The 21238-nt window shown below is 46.6% G+C and overlaps 1 protein-coding gene across 1 annotated transcript in view; it reads right to left on the reverse strand.

Annotated features, from left to right (window-relative positions):
* Positions 1-6374: 6374 nt before the first annotated feature.
* The window catches only part of LOC129694144 (di-N-acetylchitobiase-like), a 31299-nt gene continuing 16435 nt past the window's right edge, over positions 6375-21238 (reverse strand). Inside the window, exons 3-7 of the mRNA XM_055630862.1 lie at positions 20415-20623; positions 16167-16338; positions 15993-16090; positions 10069-10227; positions 6375-7222 (exon numbers count right to left, since the gene is read on the reverse strand). Of these exons, the coding sequence (XP_055486837.1) occupies positions 7037-7222; positions 10069-10227; positions 15993-16090; positions 16167-16338; positions 20415-20623 (824 nt within the window). The 3' untranslated portion in view covers positions 6375-7036. The remainder of the gene's footprint in view (positions 7223-10068; positions 10228-15992; positions 16091-16166; positions 16339-20414; positions 20624-21238) is intronic.

Raw genomic sequence — 21238 nt, forward strand, 5'->3', positions numbered from 1 at the left:
TGAAACGGTACACCTCCTCCCCCATCTGTCGCGGGGTAAACTGACTCCCTCCCCCCCTCCCTCCCCAATCCTTTCCACTCATTACTTTAATTTCATGTTTCATGTACCTTGTTGTGTTTTATTTATTTTTTTTAAAAATTGAATATTTTTATTAGAAGCATATCCATATAATAGCCAAAATGTGATTTGCTTACCAATTACAAAAATACAAAGCTTCTATTTTTTATTTTTAAAAAATTGAAAGATAGAGCTATAGAGAAAAAATAAATAAGAGAAAAAAAAAAGGTAACTATAAACTAATAGAGAGGGGAGGGGAAAAACAAAGGAGATTACCAATAACATAATTTTGGAGATAGATCCGTGGATTTTAAAGTGTAATTATTCATCCAATCCTGGATTCAAGTTTCAGTCCAGCTTCCGTGTTGAACCAATTTACCCTTTTAGAAAATCAATAAATGGAGACCATATTCTAGCAAATAGTTCTGATTTGTCAATTAAGACAAGTCTAATTTTTTCCAAGTGTAAGATCTCAGACATTTCCGTAATCCACATTTTAATTGTGGGGGTTGTTGGATTTTTCAAAATTTTCGTATTAATTTTTTCCCAATTATTATACAATAATCAAGAAAATGTCTTTGATTTATTGTAAGTTTTATACTTTGTTCTGATATTCCAAATATTATTAGTTTTGGATCAGGATCAAATTGAATATTAACTTCAGAAATAATTTAAAAAATATTCGTCCAAAATTTTTTAATTTTTATACAGTTTACAAAGGTACGAGTTAGATTAGCTTCTAAGCATTAACGTTGTGTTTTATGACTGTTGGCTGACCAATTTTCCTCCTGGGTTAAATAAAGTTATATCTTATTGTGTTATAGTCATCTGAAGAATGCACTGCCATTTTATATCCACTTGAAAGCCTAAATTGTAAGTAGGTGAAAGCACAGATATAAAGCTTGCCGACTGACTTGAAAATAATATAATTTGTTATGTTTAGAGTTTTGTTTATTGTCACATGTGCCGAGGTACAGTGAAAAGCTTTTGTTGCATGCAAACCAGATAGCAGAAAGCCAATACATGATTACCATCCAGCCATCCACAGTGTACAGATACATAATCAAGGGAATAACGTGATTGGTATCTTTTAATCACCATCACACTTGATCACTGTTACACTTTAATCAAGAACGCATATCGCTCTGTTCCCCGGGCGGCTCTGGATCTCTCTGATCATTGTTTTGTTCAACTTATTCCGGCCTACTGGCAGAAACTAAAATCTGCTGAACCTGTGGTCAGAACAATGAAATGGTGGACAAGCGGAGGCATTGCAACCTACAGTCCTGCTTTGACTGCACTGATTGGAATCTGTTCAGGGAAGCAACCACAAGCCTTGATGAATATACAGACACTGCAACATCATATGTCAGCTTTTGTGAGGACAGTTGCATTTCCACTCGGACCCGGATCTGGTTCAACAATGGCATGCCCTGGTTTACTGCAGAACTCAAACAGCTCTGCCAGTCTGAAGATGAGGCCTACTGGAGCGGGGATGCAGACATCTACGGGCAGGCCAAGTACAAGGTGAGAAGAGGAATCAGAGCTGCCAAGGAAACGTACTCTGAGAAGTTGAGGTGCAAGCTCTCAGCTAATGACTCATCTTCAGTTTGGAAGGGTTTGCTCACACACTCCACCCCAATCACCACTTCACACTCACAGCCTGACTCCAGTCTGCAAAGACTGGACCCTCGTCTACTACCCACGACCTGCCAGGCACAGTGTTTCCACTTTGAAGGAAATTACCTGAAATTCGGGAAATCTGGTTGTCTTCGGGTAATTTTAGGGAAATTCATAATTTTGGGAAATTTCCCTGCCCGGTAAGCCTTTCCCAAGTGCGCAGGAGCGACTGCCGCCCCAACTGTGCATGCGCAGGGAGACGCGAAGGGATTTGGGGAAAAAAAACGTTTTGACCATCCGTGCCAGCGCAGTTGGGGGAGGCCCGTCAGCCATGCACAATTGAAAATGGCGCCGGTGACGCGGTAGTGACGTACGTTGACGGCGTCTCCTTGCACAAGCGCAGTGGGCCTGGTTTCCGCACATGCGCAGTTGGGGCGGCAGTCGCACATGCGCAGTTGGGGAATTCCAGGAAATATCAAATTCCAGGAAATTTGGGAGTATTTCAGGAAAGATTATTTTCACCTGTGGCCACATCTCCATCACCACCATTAAAAATTGAGGAGGCTATTTAGAAGACTGAAAAGGCGGAAATCTCCAGGACCAGACAATGTTTCCCCCTCTACCTTCAAGCTCTGCGCCGAACAACTGGCAACAGTCTTCACAGACATTTTCAACCAGTCCCTGCAAACCTGTACTATCCCTGCCAGCATCAAAGTTCCTGTAAAGGAAACTAGACGTTGTCCATAGTCCTTTAACTAGGTCTTTATTTAAACACTAATAACACACGTTCCAGTACTAACCACAACTGGTCTACACACGTACTGGAACCCAACAGGGAGGGAACATGCAGACACTACAGTTATACTATAGAATGTGGGAGGGACGATATGCTAATGAGGTAGTTACATATATGGTTGCATGCATAACCATCTACATCCCTTCCCGTAAGATAAATAGCAGCAGGAGGCAATTATACAGACCTGCACATAATAACAATAATGGTCAGTAAACATCCCAAACTAAGCATAATCACCATACCGATCAGGGGCCCGCACAACTCTGCCAGAGCGGGTCCGTACACCACCCTCACTCCCCTCTCCCAAAGGCAAAGGCAGCGAAGATCGGGGGGACGGAACAGGCAGTAACACAGGTCGGGGACTAGAAACCGGCGAGGCAAAAGACGAACTAGAAGGGGAGGACGAAGAAGAAGAACCGACAGGAGAAGACCGTGGGGAAAGAACAGGAGAGCCGAGATCAGGTTTCACAGGAGCAGGTTGGGTAGGCGCAGGAATGACAGCAGGGGCACATGGGATAGCCCGAGGAGGAGGAACAGGTAAAGGAGTGGAAGTGGACGGGAAAGAGATCGGTGGAGGAGGCTCACGGACAGCACGCAAATGCTGGCGACTGCGACTATATACAGTGCCCTCGTAATCCACCAATTAGGAGCGAGGGGAGTCAGCCAGCCCTACAACAGTAGCAAGCTTGGAAAAACCGGTAGGAGTCTGCATGCGAACCACCTGGCCCGCGGAGAGGGAAGGCAGAGGACGACAAGACTTGTCATGAGGCCGACCCTGGATCTCATGGCGATGAGAGATGCGGCGGTGGACCGCCTCAGGAGAACGAACCACAGGAGTCAGGGATTGTTGAGAAATAGGCATAGGAGGACGGAGGACGCGAGACATGAGCCGTTGGGCAGGAGAACCCAAAACCCCATCGCGAGAAACATTACGCAAATTCAAAAGTCCTTGGTAAAAATCACAATTTGATAAACGAGACTGTTCCAACAAAGTCTTAGCACTGCGCACAGCACGTTCTGCCAGCCCGTTGCTCTGAGGGAATTCCGGGCTGCTAGTGTAATGGGCAAAGTTCCACTTAGTCGCAAAGGCAGCGAATTCAGCACTAGTGAACTGCCGGCCGTTGTCAGTTTGTAGCTTCACTGGAGATCCAAACGTGGCAAAATGACGGCGCAGCTTACTGATGACCATCTCCGAGGTGATGGTGGGAAGAAGGTCCACATCAAACCAAGATGAATAAGAGTCAACAAGTACCAGATAGTTCTTCCCACGCCACTCAAAGATATCGGCAGCCAGCGAAGACCAGGGCATTTCAGGTGCCGGCTGTTGTAGCAGGGGCTGTCGTTGATGGTGAGGGGCCGTGGAGTTGCAAGCAGCACACGCAGCAACCCGAGCCTTGATGTACTTGGCCATAGCAGGCCAATAGTATTGCCCTTGGGCATGAGCAACGGTGGCGTGTGCACCTGGATGACCAGAGTGTGCAGCAGTATAGTAGGCGTCATACAACGAGGCAGGAATAACCACTTTGTGACCCTTAATGACAATACCATCCCGAAGTACAAGCTCGTCCCGAACAAGGAAGAACGGCCTCACGGCAGCAGGCAGGGAGTGTGGCTTGCAGGGCCAACCACGCAGAATAACAGCAGACAGCTGCTGCAAATCAGAGTCAGCAGCGGTGTGCTCAATCAGGGTTTGCAACTGCTTCGACGGGACGAAATTCACGTTGAGGACATGCAGATCAGATTGTTCATATGGATGCTGTACACAGGAGGGCAAAGGCGCCCGCGACAGGGCATCAGCAACATGCATTTCCGTGCCCTTCTTGTACACTATGTCAAACTCAAAACGTTGCAGCATAACCATCTACAGAATGGGTTTAGAATATGGACGAAATGCAGGCAGGTGGGACTAGTGTAGATGAGGCCTGTTGGTCGGAGCAGTCAAGTTGGGCCGAAGATGGCATCCCAACTCCTGTACTCAATGCCCTGACAGATGCCTTCCTCAAATGGTTCTTGTTTATGGAGACTTAAGAGACTATTTGAATCTCGAGCAGGAAACAAAGTGCTGATGGAACTCAGCAGTTCAGGCAGCATCTGTGAAAGAAAATAGACTGACCATGTTTTGAGATGGGACCCATCCCCCACCTCTCTCTACCAGCTTTCTCCCCTCTACTCCATCAGTCGGGATCAGTCCTGCTTCGGCTTGTACTCGCTAGAATTGTGAAGATTGAGGGGGGATCTTATAGAAACTTACAAAATTCTTAAGGGGTTGGACAGGCTAGATGCAGGAAGATTGTTCCCGATGTTGGGGAAGTCCAGAACAAGGGGTCACAGTTTAAGGATATGGGGGAAATCGTTTAGGACTGAGATGAGAAAAACATTTTTCACACAGAAAGTGGTGAATCTCTGGAATTCTCTGCCACAGAAGGTAGTTGAGGCCAGTTCATTGGCTATATTTACATAGAAACATAGAGATTAGGTGCAGGAGTAGGCCATTCGGCCCTTCGAGCCTGCACCGCCATTCAATATGATCATGGCTGATCATCCAACTCAGTATCCCGTACCTACCTTCTCTCCATACCCCCTGATCCCCTTAGCCACAAGGGCCACATCTAACTCCCTCTTAAATATAGCTAATGAACTGGCCTCAACTACCCTCTGTGGCAGAGAGTTCCAGAGATTCACCACTCTCTGTGTGAAAAAAGTTCTTCTCATCTCGGTTTTAAAGGATTTCCCCCTTATCCTTAAGCTGTGACCCCTCGTCCTGGACTTCCCTAACATCGGGAACAATCTTCCTGCATCTAGCCTGTCCAACCCCTTAAGAATTTTGTAAGTTTCTATAAGATCCCCTCTCAATCTCCTAAATTCTAGAGAGTATAAACCAAGTCTATCCAGTCTTTCTTCATAAGACAGTCCTGACATCCCAAGAATCAGTCTGGTGAACCGTCTCTGCACTCCCTCTATGGCAATAATGTCCTTCCTCAGATTTGGAGACCAAAACTGTACGCAATACTCCAGGTGTGGTCTCACCAAGACCCTGTACAACTGCAGTAGAACCTCCCTGCTCCTATACTCAAATCCCTTTGCAATGAAAGCTAACATACCATTCGCTTTCTTTACTGCCTGCTGCACCTGCATGCCTACCTTCAATGACTGGTGTACCATGACACCCAGGTCTCGCTGCATCTCCCCCTTTCCCAATCAGCCACCATTTAGATAATAGTCTGCTTTCCCGTTTTTGCCACCAAAATGGATAACCTCACATTTATCCACATTATACTGCATCTGCCAAACATTTGCCCACTCACCCAGCCTATCCAAGTCACCTTGCAGTCTCCTAACATCCTCCTCACAGCTAACACTGCCTCCCAGCTTAGTGTCATCCGCAAACTTGGAGATATTGCCTTCAATTCCCTCATCCAGATCATTAATATATATTGTAAATAGCTGGGGTCCCAGCACTGAGCCTTGCGGTACCCCACTAGTCACTGCCTGCCATTGTGAAAAGGACCCGTTTACTCCTAATCGGAAGCGGGAGTTAGGTGTGGCCCTTGTGGCTAAAGGGATCAGGGGGTATGGAAAGAAGGCAGGTACAGGATACTGAGTTGGATGATCAGCCATGATCATATTGAATGGCGGTGCAGGCTTGAAGGGCTGAATGGCCTACTCCTGCACCTATTTTCTATGTTTCTATGTCTGAGGAAGGGTCCGTACCCAAAATATCCCATCCTTTGTCCCTTAATTCCTATAATATCCAGACACGTTATCCCAAGATCCAAGAAACTGCTTGATAATAAGATGAAGGATGTATATGATTTTTGGCCTATTTGCAACCCTTAATGAAGCACCAATTATGAAGCTGAAATTCAAACTCATAATAAAAGTCATAACTGAAATAATAGTGTGTAAAAAAGTAAAAGATGTACATAACCCATGTAAATGGTGCTCAATGGCAAAGATAAATGCCTACAATATAAGAATTCCATTGTCAAGAAGGTTGTGTTTGTGCTGAATTTAAGCAGATTGATAGATAATACAGTGTTGATGAATTTACAAAACAATTTCTGTTTCAAATTGTAAACATTCCAATACAAATTGTGTCATACATCATAGACAAGGAACTACAGATTCTAAAATCTTGAGCAAAACACAAAGTACTGCAGGAACTCTGGATCAGGCAGCTTCGGTGGACAGAAATGAATGGACAAAGTTTTGGGTCAAGACTTGCTTCCGATTTATAAATCAGCATCTGCAGCTCCTTGTGCCTCTACTATACTAACTCACAGTCAGTCTGAAGAAGAGTCCCAACCCAAAACGTTGTCTTCCCATTCCTTCCCGAGATGCTGCCTGCCCCGTTGAGTTTCTTCGTCGCTTTGTAATTTGATTAGTACGTTTCTTTGAATAGAGTGGATTTACTTAATTTTATTGGATAAAATATTGCCGGTTTTCCAGATCTATGTTTATTTCACTTCTAACGCTAAAAAGCAGCTCATATTTGTTCTGTTTCCCTGGAACACTAAGCGATAGTTTATACAGAGATTAAATGTTCTGAGCTCAGGATGATCTTCATGGAGGACAGAGGGCATTCCACATTTCCTCAGCATGTAACGTTGCCCAGGCTGTTCCATTGTAGTCCACGTCAGCTAGACTCCACACACCAATGCCACCGAGTTTGAGCCTCTTCAAGAAAGTTGACTTCATTGAAATGCTCTCTGGATCATCATACCAGACCTGGTGGTAGGTTTTACCATCCTGTCATAAAACCAGGGAGAGTTACACAGATAGAAGACAAGGTTAGGTCCACATAATGCTGAAAACGGTTCACCACATCTGTAAATAAGTGGGGGAAGGGATTGATCTGGCATAGACTTGATAGACTGAAAGGTGTCTTTCAATATCATAAGAATATTTGTGAAACATAAGATGCATTAAACTTGTATCAGAAGAAGGTGACTGGATTTAGGAAATGAAAAGGTAAAAAGGCAGATATTCCAAATGTAATTGAAATGGATTAAGAAAACTTCAGCAGATTTGGCAGATTTGAATGCAGTAGCTGGTGTTTTTTTATCCATTTAAATTACATTTGGTAGATCTGCCATTTTACCTTTTCCTTTCCTAAACCCAGTCTATCAAGTCTTTGCCAGAACAATCTCATTCCTTATCATTTCCTGGAAAACAGCAGAGAATTTGCCAGGGCCTGAGCGATACGGAGACGTTCGGCAGGTTAGGACTTTATTCCTTGGAGCGCAGGAGGCTGAAGAGTGATCTTATAGTGGTGGGTAAAATTATAAGGAAAATATATTGGATCATTTCACCTGAGAGACATAAAGTCTTTTACCCAGGGTAGAGGCCTAAAAAATAGGTTTAAGGTGAGAGAGTAAAGATTTAAGAGTTTAGTGTAGTTTAGAGATACAGCACGGAAAAAGCCCTTCTGCCCACCGAGTCCGCACCGGCCAGCGATCCCTGCACATTAACACTACCCTACACACACTAGGGACAAATTACACGTACACCAAGCCAATTAACCTACATACTTCTACTCTGCATCTGCTCCCAGGATGAGGTGTTCCACACCACGGCATCGGAAATGTCCTCATTCTTCAGGGAACGGGGGTTCTCCTCCCCCACTATAGATGAGGTTCTCACCAGGGTTTCTTCAATACCCCGTAACATTGCTCTCTCTCCCCATCCCCCCCTCGCGTAATAAGGGCAGAGTCACAATAGACACTAGGTCCAGGAGTAGGCCATTCGGCCCTTCGAGCCAGCACCGGAGGACAGGAGAGGCCCTTCGAGACAGCATCGCCATTCAATGTGTGAGATTCAAAAATCACAAATGCTCTTGAGACAAATTCAGACAAAGAAGTGTTTTTATTAATTTTGTATTCTGCAGAATAGGTGCCTCTCCTCTGATGTCCCCTAGAGGCACCTATTCTGCAGAATATGAAATTAATAAAAACACTTCATTGTCTGAATTTGTCTCAAGAGCATTTGTGATTTTTGAATCTCACAAATGTGATCATGGCTGATCATCCCCAATCAGTACCCCATTCCTGCCTTTTCCACATATCCCCTGACTCCACTATCTTTAAGAGCCCTATCCAGCTCTCTCTTGAGAGCATCCAGAGGAACTGCCTCCACCGTCCTCTGAGGCAGAGAATTCCACACATTCACAACACTCTGTGAGAAAAGTGTTTCCTCGTCTTCGTTCTAAATGGCTTACCCCTTATTCTTAAACTTAAATACCCTAGTCCTCACCTTCCACCCCACTAGCCGTCAGATACAACAAATTGTCCTCCATCATTTTCGCCACCTCCAACGTGACCCCTCCCACTCGCCACATCTTCCCATCTCCCCCCCTGTCTGCTTTACGCAAAGACCGCTCCCTTCCCATCCGTACCACCCCCTCCCCAGGCACTTTCCCTTGCAGCCACAAGAAATGCTACACTTATCGCTTTACCTCCCACCTCGACTCCATCCAAGCAGTCGTTCCAGGTGCGACAGAGGTTCACCTGCACCTCCTCCAACCTCATCTATTACATCCGCTGCTCTAGATGTCAGCTGCTCTACATCGGTGAGACCAAGCGTAGGTTTGGCGATTGTTTCGCCGAACACCTCAGCTCGGTCCGCAGTAACCTACCTGATCTCCCGGTGGCTCAGTACTTCACCTCCCCCTCCCATTCCAAATTCGACCTTTCTGTCCTGGGCCTCCTCCATGGCCAGAGTGAGCAGCACCGGAAATTGGAGGAGCAGCACCTCATATTTCGCTAGGGCAGTTTATGCCTCAGCGGCATGAACATTGACTTCTCCAATTTAAGGTAGTGCTTATTGTCTCCTCCCCTTCTCAGCTCTCCCTCAGCCCTCTGGCTCCTCCTCTGGCTCCTCCTCTTCCTTTCTTCTTCCCGCCCCACATCAGTCTGAAGAAGGGTTCCGGCCCGAAACGTTTCCTATTTCCTTCGCTACACACGCTGAGTTTTTCCAGCACTTCTGTTTGCCCGTCACTCTAACAGGGACATACATGTCCTGAGCTTTTGTCAGCACTTTACTCCCATGTCCCAAAGACCTGCTGCTTACCATGTTAATTGCCTTCTGTAAATAATCCCCAGTTCACGTAGCTGGTGAGTCTTAGGAGTTTAGTTTAACTTCGTTCAGTTTAGAGATACAGTGTGCAAACAGTCCTGCCCACCGAGTCCATGTCGACCAGCGATCATCCATCCAGACACTAGTCAATCCTACTCGATAGGGAAAATTTACAAAAGCCAACAACCAAAAAGCATGCATGTTTTTGGAATGTGGGAGGAAACTGGACACCCAGAGAAATCCCACACTGTCACAGGGAGAATGTACAAACTACACATACTCAGCACCCTTAGTCAGGATCGAACATGCGCCTCAGGCGCTGTTAGGCAGCAACTCCACCATTGAATCATTGTGCCACCAGTTTCAATGATCATGTGGGAGATAATTGGTTATGGAGTCATACAGCATGAAAACTTGCTCAATCCCTTACTGCAAGAAATGATTATATCCGCACATATACGGGGATATACGAGTTGTCTGAGGAGAGGTATGAATCACTATCTGCCAATAGACAATCTTACCATGTAGACAAAATACGGAGCTTTCTGGTCGTCACTCCAGAACCTCCCAGTCAGAGATCTTGGCAGACGTTGCATGATTGCCTTATACTGGATCGCAACTGCTGCTGTATAGCTACAGGGGTCATCTTGGGAAGTCATTTCCAATTCACAGTTACCGGCCTGAGACATATAAACACAGACAATTATTGTGCACATACAAATAAAATTAATTAACAGAGTCAAAAGACAAGAATCAAGATGCACACCACTGGTCACGGGACTCTCGAGAATAGGTGGACTGGCAGTTGACTCACTGCTATACCTTGAAATTCCATTTCAAGCAGGGTGCAAGGCCATCAAATTCAAGTGCAGTTTCATACCATTTCAAGCAGGGTGCAAGGCTACTGAAGACAGTGAATCGTGACCTCTCCCTCCTCCATCTTGCAGAGACTGAGCCACGCACACACTTCTGGGTGTTATAGTCCCTCCCACCAGAAGGGGCGTGGCCTTCATGTGTCCCCTGCTGCTTTCTCACTTCCGGGTTCACTACCTCCCTCTCCCACCAATATTTCTGGCGAGGAGGGAGAGGGGTTGGTCCATACGCATTCGGCCATATTAGTAGACCGCCTGACAGATACGGCGAGTATATTTAAATTCTGAAGTCACATGTGTGTTTAACTATATTCGCTCTTTACGGGGAAGGATGTAGATTGGTTATTGCATGTGAACCAATTATAGTACAAATAACATCACTAACTCCACCCTACCATATGCTTTATACTAACACCCACTTCCTACACTGGTCAGTCTTGGAAGAGGTAACGATGAACCAACAACTAACAACCTGCTGCACCGCTGTACTATGTGTACAAATTAAAGATTACTTTAATTTGTACACATAGTGCTCCACTATGTAGCTTGCTTATTTACAGCATGATTGATAGGAGAGAGAATCGTAACATTTTTTAAACACTAATAACTCTTTTATTTTTCATCGATGGGAAAAATCCTTGGTGCCTGAAGAGTGGAGGGGTCTCTGAGTAAGATGGCCAAAAATCACAGCCGTACGTGGTAGCGTTTTTATCAAAAATCAATATAATGCGCAAACAGGAAGTGGTCGAGATTAGACTTTTAATTATTTAGAAGGCAAGGCAACTTTAATTATGCAAGGCAACTTTAATTGGGCAAGGCAACTTTAATTTGGCAAGGCAACTTTAAATAGGCAAGGTAACTTTAATTAGGCAAGGCAACTTTAATTCGACAACACAGCTTTAGCATTTCCAATTCAAAGACATAACAGCTTTAGCATTTCGAAACCAAAGGCAACACAGCTTTAGCATTTCCAAACCAAAGGCAACACAGCTTTAGCATTTCCAAGCCAAAGGCAACACAGGTTTAGTATTTCCAAACCAAAGGCAACACAGCTTTAGCATTTCCAAATCAAAAGCAACACAGCTTTAGCATTTCCAAACTATATTTTCAAACCACATGAAGGGTGCTGACAGGTCAGTAAAGCAACTCACAGTTTAGTAGACATGTGTTCAGTGTTATTCAAAGCTTAGACTGAGAGACGTGACCCTCTCGCTCCCCCATCTTGCAGAGACTGACTGAGGCACTCAACACTTCCGGGTTTTATAGTCCCTCTGGAAGGGGCGTGGCCTTCATGAGAGAGAAATCTCAACATTTTTTAAACACTAATCACTTTTATTTTTCAACGATGGGAAAAATCCCCTTATCCTGCGCAGCGGAGGGGGACTCTGAGTAAGATGGTCAAAAATCACAGATGTAAGTTGGCAGTGTTTTTTCTAAAATCAATATACAGGACAACACAAAGTGGTCAAGATCAGACTTTAAGTAATATAAATAAACTAGAGCAAGGGGGACCTATTGGGTCCCGTCCCCTCGAAGCATGGTTGCGGGTGGGGGGGGGGGGGGGTGCGGCCTTTCACATCAAGCGCATACCCTAACTACCCCCCACACACACTAACCCCTCATGATATTATATTAATATTATTAATTCGCTCCTTTTACCCCATCTCCCGCCCTATGCACTCACGCATAACCCCCAAATATGCAGACGTGGCTAGAGAGGGGGGTGGAGAAGGAGGGGGAGGGGGTCGAGATTGAGAGGTGGAGGGGCGCGGCATCACAGGGGAGGGTTGGTTCTCGAACACAATACTCCACCACTTACCCATAGGTCCCAATATTCACCACTCCCTAGAGAGGGAGGGGGGGGGGGGCAGAGAGGGGGGGAGCAGAGACGGAGAGAGGGGCAGAGTAGAAGTAGAAGGGGGGGGCAGAGGGGAAGGGGGGCAGAGAGGAAGTGGTCAGAGAGGGGGGGGGGCAGAGTGAGGGGGAGAGTGGGAGGCTCCCCATCTCCTCCCTCTCCTCTCTCTCCTCCTACCCCTCTCCCCCCCCACTGCCCCCCCCCCCCCTTCTCCCCCACCCCCCCTCCCCTCCACACCCCCCCTCCCCCCCCCCTCTCCCCACCGATCTGAGGACGGTGAAAAGCAGCGGAGGGCCGGCCGATCATGGCTTCAGCGAGGGTATGCCCACCCACCAGCGTGACAGACGATTGGGCAGGGAGACGGAGAGGAGGTCATCCCCTGTAATGGCTGCCATGGCCACTTTTCCACTGCGCTTGTCTGCACCCGCCCTGAGAGAACGACCGCCGCCGCCATGTTGTAGAACGTGAAGGAGCCCAACACGACTTGAGCACGTGTTTAGCTGCTTCAATATCCAGAGCCCTGGTGGGGGAGAAAGGCAGCTGGGCCACATAAATCACAGCTCATGGAAAACAGTGCCCCTGCGCATTGAAAATGCTGCGCAGCTTGCCGCTAGGAGCGGGGCATTGTGACGTCATCCAGCTCGCTTCAGCTCGTTAACTTCAAAAAAGATCTCAGATTGGTGAACAATTTTATTAAAAAACCCGGGATATGAATCAAATTTTCAGATGATGGGATTTTTGAAATCATGAGGTAAATCTCTACCGGAATATGTAAACATTTCACCGTTACCACATCAGGTTTTCAAAGAGATGTGAATCAAAAAAAAGGTCAAGCAAGCAAACCCATAAGTAAACATCCATGATCAGATTTTTATAAGAGCAAGGGGGACCCGTTGGGTCCCGTCCCCTCGAAACACGATTGCAGGGGGGGGGCGGCCCTTGGCATCAAACACAAACACTAACCGCTCCCCCCCAGACACTAACCCCCCCTTGATATAATAATGTTATTAATTTGCTCCTTTTACCCCCATCTCCCGTCCTATCCACTCACGCATAACCCCCAACTATGCAGGCGCGGTTAGAGTTGGGGGGGTGGTGAGGGAGGGGATGGGGGGAGGGAGAGGGAGGGGGTAGAGTGGTGGGGGGCACGGCATCACAGGTTCCCGAATGCATTACTCCACCACTCACCCATAGGTCCCAATATTCACCACTCCCTAGAGAGGGAGGGGGGCAGAGCGGGAGGGGGGGGGGGGCATAGTGGCATAAGGGGGAGGGAGCAGTGATGGAGTGGGGTCAGAGGGGGAGGGGGACAGAGTGAGGTGGGAGAGAGGGATGCATCCCCCCTCTCCTCTCTTCCCCCTCTCCTCTCCCCCCTCCTACCCTCCCCTCCCCAATCCTCCCGCTCTTCCCCCCCTCTGCATCCCCCTCCACCCTCCCCCCCCATCCACTCTCCCTCCTCTCCCCCCCTCCCTCCCTCTCTGGGAATAGAGGGGGAGGAGTGGGGGTGATAGGGAGTGGGGAATAGAAGGACTGCCTCCACCCCTCTCCCTCCCCCTACCCCTCTCCCTTACCACTTCCCCCTCTCTCCCCTACCCCAGGGGGAGAGGAGAGGGGAGGGGGAGGAGAGGGGGAGGGGAGAGGAGAGGGGGAGGAAGAGGGGAGAGGTGGAGAGAGGAGAGGGAGAGAATGGAGGGGGGGAGAGAGAGAGAAAGGGGAGGAGAGAGAGGAAGGGAGGGAGAGAGAGAAGGGCGAGAGAGAGAAGGGGTAGTGGGGGAAAGGCAAGGGGGTGGAAGCGAGGTGGGAGGGGGAGAGATCTCTCACCCCTCTCCCATTGTGATGATGTATGTAAATGAGATCCAATGTGATTGGACATCTGTTAGATGGCACTGTGACTCATGCAGCAGTTTGGCTTTAGTGGGACCACGTGATGGTCCAATCTCCCACACCTGTCCCATTGTGACGTCATATATGTAAATGAGATCCACTGTGATTAGACAACTGTGAGATGACACTGTGACACATGCAGCAGTTTGATTTTAAAATGTTTTGATGTTTTGAAAACAATTTTATTCAAAATCTGGGGAAATAATTGACGAAATCTAGAGAAGAGTGGATTTCTGAAATCATAAATCCCTACCGAAATATGTAAAAATCTCTGCGTTTTTGCGTCTGGTTTTCGAGGGAATTATATTAATTTGATGATATTATATTAATATTATTAATTTGCTCCTTTTACCCTATAACCGCCCTATTCACTGACATAGAGCCCCCAACTCGCAGGCGCGTCTAGAGAGGGAGGGGGGTAGAGAGTGAGAGGAGGAGAGAGAGAATGGGGAGAGACAGAGAGAATGGGAGAGGATGAGGTGGAGTGGAGGGCAGGAGGAGGGAGATGGGTAGGGGAGAGAGGGGAAGAGAAGAGGGGGAGGGAGGGGAGGGGGAGGGGGGGGGAAGAGAGTGGAGAGGGAGGGGGAGATGGGGTAAGGGAGAGAGGGGGAAGAGTGGGGAGGGATGGGGGTTGGGGGAGAGAGAGGGGTGGAGGCAGTCCTATTCCCCACTCCCTATCACCCCCACTCCTCACCCTCTATTCCCACACTCCCCCTCCTTACCTTCCCCATTTCCTCCTCTCCCTTTTGTAGGTGGGAGGTTGTGTCTAACAAAACTGATGGAGATTTTTGAAGATGTGACCAAAAAGGTTGAGATGAGCAGAGCTGTAGATGTTATATATATGGAATTCAGGAAAGCATTCGACAAAGTTCCACATGGTAGGCTGCTCTGGAAGGTTAGATGGCATGGGATCCAAGGAGAGATAACTGAATGGATAGATAATTGGCTTCATGGTAGGAAGCAGACGTAATGGTGGACGGTTGCTTCTCGGAACGGAGGCCTATGACCAATGGTATGCCTCAGGGTTCGGTGCTTGGCCCGTTATGGTTTATCATGTACATAAATGATTTGGATGAGAACATACATGGCAAGATTAGCAAATTTGCAGATGATACAAAAGTGGTTTTGCAGATCGTGAAGATTGTTGTGAAAAATCGCAGCAGGATCTTGATCGGTTTGGCAAGTGGGCAGGGTTGATGGAATTTAATACAGAGAAATGTGAAGTGTTGCATTTTGGGAAGTTTAGCATTTACCTACACAGTGAATGGTAGGACTCTGTGGAGTGTGTTGTAGAGCGGGGGGATCTGGAAGATAGGTGCATAGTTCATTGAAGGTAGAATCGCAGGTAGACAAGGTGGTCAAAGATGGTAGATTGCTCAGAATAGGGGAATCGAGGACCAAAGCGCATAGATGAAGGGGAAAAGATGTAATAGGAATTTGAGGGGTAATGTTTTCACACAAATGGTGGTGGGTGTATAGAACGAGCTGCCAGAGAGGTAGTTGCGGCAGGGCCTATCCCTACATTTAAGAAACAGTTAGAAAGGTACATGGATAGGACAGGCTTGGAGGGATATGGGCCAGACACAGGCAGATGGGACGTGTAGCTGGCACATGTTGGTCAGTGTGGGCATGTTGGACCAAAAGCCCTGTTTCCACACTGTTTACATGGCCTAATTTAATTAAGGAGCAAATTCTCATTGAAAGTGGGTGAGGACAGACAAAACCACCAATCCCTTCTCCAGAAAGTAATCAACAGACCGTTTACGTGGCCACAATCAAATAAGAAGCAAAATGTAATTGAGAATGTTGAGAAAAGACAAAACCAATACTCTACCTCAGAAAAACGCTTGCAAGTGTAGTCATAACCATACCATGGAACGCCCATCACAAGCTTCCTGGAGTCAACGCCCAGTTTGATGTAGTCGGAGAGACCTGAAAGGACAGATTGGTGAGTTTGGGTCCCAGTTATTTCAGTGATACGCGGCCAATTATGTGTTGTCTAACGTACCTGTTAACACATTGTGGTAGGAGGAGCTTGTTGTTGCAACACAACCTTCCCGCATATCGTTGGGAATGTTAAAGGATTCAACAAAGAACAAGTCACTCATGTGTGAAATCGCCAAAAAATCAAAGCATCTTTTACTCTTGCATTTCGGAGTCCACGGCACATTAAAGGATATCTAAAGAGACCAAGAGTAATAAGAAACCTATTAAATCTTGTTATTTACATTGGCTCCCACCATCATTATGTTTCTTTTATATGAACTCCCTTTTCAATAATGAGTTATGAAGAGGTTTTAATAAATACAGAGTGGATGCAAGAGATGCAGATCTGAAAATCCGCAAAGGCCCCAACTGCGCACACGTGAGTACAGGGCCCACTGCTCACGTGAGGGGAGACAGTGTCATTTTCCGTCCTTGCTGTGTCACCAGCGTCATTTTCAATTTTGCCACTGCTCACGGGCCTCCCCCAACTTCGTGGGCTAGGCCGGCAAGTGGTGGCGCTGTTTCAAGTTAATTTAAGTTTTAAATGTCAATAACTTCTAAAATATAACATCAATCTGAACATCACAGGACAATGGTGAGTAAGGTGGGCTAAAAATTGTAGTGCTATCTTGTGCAGTTTTAGCGGAGTTTTGGGAACACACACACACATATATACAAACAAATAAATGGCAGTTTTAGTAATATACCAGACCAAGTGGGACCCGTTGGGCCCAGTTCCCCAACACAATATTCCACCTCTCACCAGTTCCCCCAACGTAAACCGTTCCCACAAAGCAATATTCCACCACTCACCAATAATCATCAACTACGCAGGCGCGGATGACCGGTTCACATTGTGGCATAGAAAGTATTACTGTGCAGGCACGGCTGACGGGCATGACAAGTGGAAAAGGGATTTATTAAAGTTAAAAATGTGAATAACTCTTAAAGTATAACAACAATTTAAACGTTAAAAATGCGATTTATTCAGTTCAGTTCTTGTTGCATCTCTTACTATCCTCTGTTTTGTGTTATTTCTCGTCGATCCTCGACCCCACGTTTGGGGGCGTGGTCTGCATTCCCCACAGACAGACGCCCCCCGGAGCCAATCACACCATCATCCCTCTCAAAAGAAATCTGGGATATTTTGTCGTAAATGAAACCTCTCCTCTATTCCACCCCCCTCAATGAAAACCCACACGTGGAGGTGTGAAATGGGGACATTTCCCATTACCCAACACATTTTTTTTGTAAATGAAACCTCTGACCTGTTCCACCGCACCGCAATGAAAAACGTCCTTCAAAAATGTAAAAAAGTGAATCTGACACACTTGTAACTTTACTTAACTCTTTAATAAACACACAGATTAAACATGATCCAGCACTAACTGCACGCAGTCTGTCACCGTGCTGGAGAGAGCAAGAGATAGGGAGAGAGAGTGTTATTATACTTGATAACTAAGGCGTGGTTAGTGGTACTGAGGTAGCTACATTATTGGTTGCATGCAAAAACCATCTACAAAAAATATCTTGTTTTAAAAAAAATTAGATTAAAGATCCCAGATTAGCTGCTAAATGAGATTACATTGTGATGTACCCATTCCTCCCCACGCAACCTGTTCCCCCAACGCAATATTCTACCACTCACCCATAGTTAGATTTATTCAGTTCAGTTATTTTTTGGTGCCTCTCTTGCTCCTCTTTATTTTGTGTTCACACACACACATAGAAACAAAACAAGATTTTTAATAGTATACTAGACCAAGTGCAGACCACTTTGGGTCTGCTCCCCCAATGCAGCCGCTCCCTACCCGTAGCCCCCACGGGAGACGTGGTCCTCCAACTCAAGCCGTTCAGGACTCAGCAGTGCGGCTGTTTTTAAATGGCGTCTTTGAGGCGAGTTGCGGGCTCCAGCAGCCGTTATGGTTGCTGGCCAGCAGGAGGCGACAAAATGAGTGAGTGGGGGTGGGGTGGGAGAAGGATTTTATTAAAAATGTGTACATAAACACGACAAAATTTAATCAGGAGTGGATACTTGGAATGAAAAGTGAAATTTCTACCGAAATGGAAAAATTCTGGGCGTTTGTGGGTTTGGTGTTGGCGTAGCAACGAATCAAAGGCTGGCACCCACAGGCTGGCAACCACAAGTCAGGCTGAAACACAGCCAGCCAGCAGCCAGCCAACCACAGCCACAGAGTTTTAATATATAGATAGATGGATATACTAGACCAACTGGGACGCATGGGGTTCCTGTGACATGGGAGGCCTGGTCCCCCAACGCAACCTGTTCCCCCATCGCACTATTCCACTACTCACCCATAGCCCCCACGGGATGTCTGGTGCCCCAACAAAACCCGTTCCCCAACTCAATATTCCACCACTCACCGGTTCCCAACGTAATATTTGACCACTCACCAAAGCCCTCATGGTAGGCCTGGTCCGCCAATGCAACCCATTCCCACAATGACATATTCAACCACTCACCCATAGCCCCCAACAGCGCAGGAACTGCTCATTTCACCTTATTCACCCTCCCTTATTTTAACCTAAAAATATTTCAGTGTACTGTGACTTTAAGAAAAATGCATTTGCACCTGCTAGAGCTAGCAGGACTCTGTGTGCTTGGATAGCAACAATGCTGCAAACAGGGCTACAATCCTATTGTTAAGCACAGGGAGGCCATTTAAAAAAATCAAATTGGGGTTTTGTAAATTTAAGGGTGGGGGGGGGGGGGGGGGGGGGGGGTTGGGGAAGGGGGTGTATGGGCTCAGCGGCACCCGGCCCTGGCTCCGACCGCACTCACTGGCTCCAAGACCCGCCTCCGGACTCACACAGCGGCTCCCTTCCCCGGTACCTGTCGTACTCAATGGCTCCCAGCCCTGGCTGCACACATTCGCTGCCAGCTCGTCGTGGTGCTCGCCGCCATCGCTCGCGAACACAGCCTCCACCCGCGAACATAGCCCCCGCCCGCTAACACAGCCCCTGCCCACACTCTGCTCACTCTGCTTAATCAGCTTTATTCTCGCCACCGGTGATTGCCAGTGGGTGCCGGAAGGGCGTCATCGTCCTGGCAAATAACAGACCAATAACTTTTGCAATATTTCACTGGTTGGAATAAAAATTGATGCACTTGCAGCACACGAGAATGGCGAGCAACGTGCCAAAAAATCATAGCGGTATCGAGTACTGTTTGTGCGCAAATTTAAAAACAAAGCAAACCGGAAGAGGACAAGATGAGAGTTTAATAGGTATATACCAAAGATTATAGAGCAGAGTAAGAAAGGCCACTCCTCCGAAATCCAATGGACTGACGTGTAGTACGTAATGGAACGTCACGGCCGCCATTTGTTTATGCCAAACACGACATCTTTGGTAGCGGGGACGGACTCCACAGTTATACAATCTGCTCTTACATCAGGTCGCAGGAAAAAGCTAAGATACTAGAGGCTCCTCTAGTATCTTTGGGGGAAGAGGACGTTTCCTCCACTCCTGAGTTGATCCAGGACTGATTCGAGGTCCCCCCGATACCAGATGAAGACGGCCGGCGGGAAAGCCTCAAGCGTCTGCCCACGGTCGGCGCTCCCGAGGGAGGCAGCGGGCAATGCTCCTCTAGTATCTTTTGTGTAATCTGTTCCAAAGATTGATCCGCTCTATCATCTTTGGGGTAATCAGTGTTGTAGGGAACATTGTTTTATATAGCATCGATCACTTCACATATTTAGTTAATATTATTGTAAATTTTATTAATATTATTGTAAATTGCCGCTCAATAAAATGGCGTCATGTCATACCCATGTCCTACTATGCTTTTTTCACAGAGTGGCACATCTTGCACTGCTCTATAATCTTTGGTATATACTAGACCAAGTGGGACCCATCAGGTCCCATCCCCTCAACGTGCGGTTGCAGTGGGGGGGGGGGGGGGGGGGGGGGGTGGCCTGTGGTGTCACACACACATTAACCACCCCTCACGCACACACTAATCATCCCTTCCCACACACTAACCACCCCCCATGATATTATATTAATATTCATTCGCTCCTTTTACCCCATCCCCGCCCTATCCATTCATGCATAGACCCCAACTCACAGGCACAATATCTATTGTGCTGCTCCAAGTAAGAATCTCATTGGGACATACGACAATAAAAAACACTGACCATGGACTTGAAAGGAAACTACTGCAAAGAACCAACAGGTCTGTTTTTTTTTAAATAAAGTGTGTTCCCATCATGTTGGAATTTAAGGCTTGAATTATTGGTTATTTTACCTGAGATCCTGGTAGTTCTTGGTGGAAATAGGCTATAAGTTGAGAAATCAACTGGGTCAAATCGTTGTAATAATCAGATCCATGTGTAAGCGCTTCATTCAGATTCAAATTGATTCCATCCATAAATACTGAATTTATAAAGTCTCCCATCAATTGAATCCAGTTTGCCCATTCACGTTTGTTTTTCAATAAGTCCAGCTCGAAATCCTCTAGAGAAGGATTAAGAAAAACATAGTTTAGATAGCATTAGGAAATTAATTATTGCAGAATTAACATAGAGCCATGTAGTTGAACAGCTTTGAAGCAGTCCTTTCGGTACATCTTTCATTGAGGGGGGAGGATCTCATTGAAACCTTCCGGATAATGGCGGCCAAGGTAGAATGTTGTGGAGTAGATGTTTCCAATAATAGGAGAATCGAGAGGACCAGAGGGCACCAATCAGAATAAAAAGGAGATGAGGAGGTATTTCTTTAATCAGACAGTGATGAATCTGTGGAATTCATCACCATACACAACTGTGGCGGCCAATACAAATCCAGGGCAAAAATCAAAAAGGGCAACTTTTCAACATAATTGTATAAGGGGTAAGAGTGTTGTAAAAACAAGCCTGAAGGCTTTGTGTCTCAATGCAGGGAGCATTCGTAATAAGGTGGATGAGTTGAATGTGCAGATAGCTATTAATGACTAAGATATAGTTGGGATTACGGAGACATGGCTCCAGGGTGACCAAGGCTGGGAGCTGAACATCCAGGGATATTCAATATTCAGGGATTGATAGTAAGGAAAAGGAGGTGGGGTAGCATTGCTGATTAGAAAGGAGATTA

The sequence above is a fragment of the Leucoraja erinacea genome, unplaced genomic scaffold (assembly GCF_028641065.1).
Source record: "Leucoraja erinacea ecotype New England unplaced genomic scaffold, Leri_hhj_1 Leri_555S, whole genome shotgun sequence".
In the NCBI taxonomy this organism is placed as follows: domain Eukaryota; kingdom Metazoa; phylum Chordata; class Chondrichthyes; order Rajiformes; family Rajidae; genus Leucoraja; species Leucoraja erinaceus.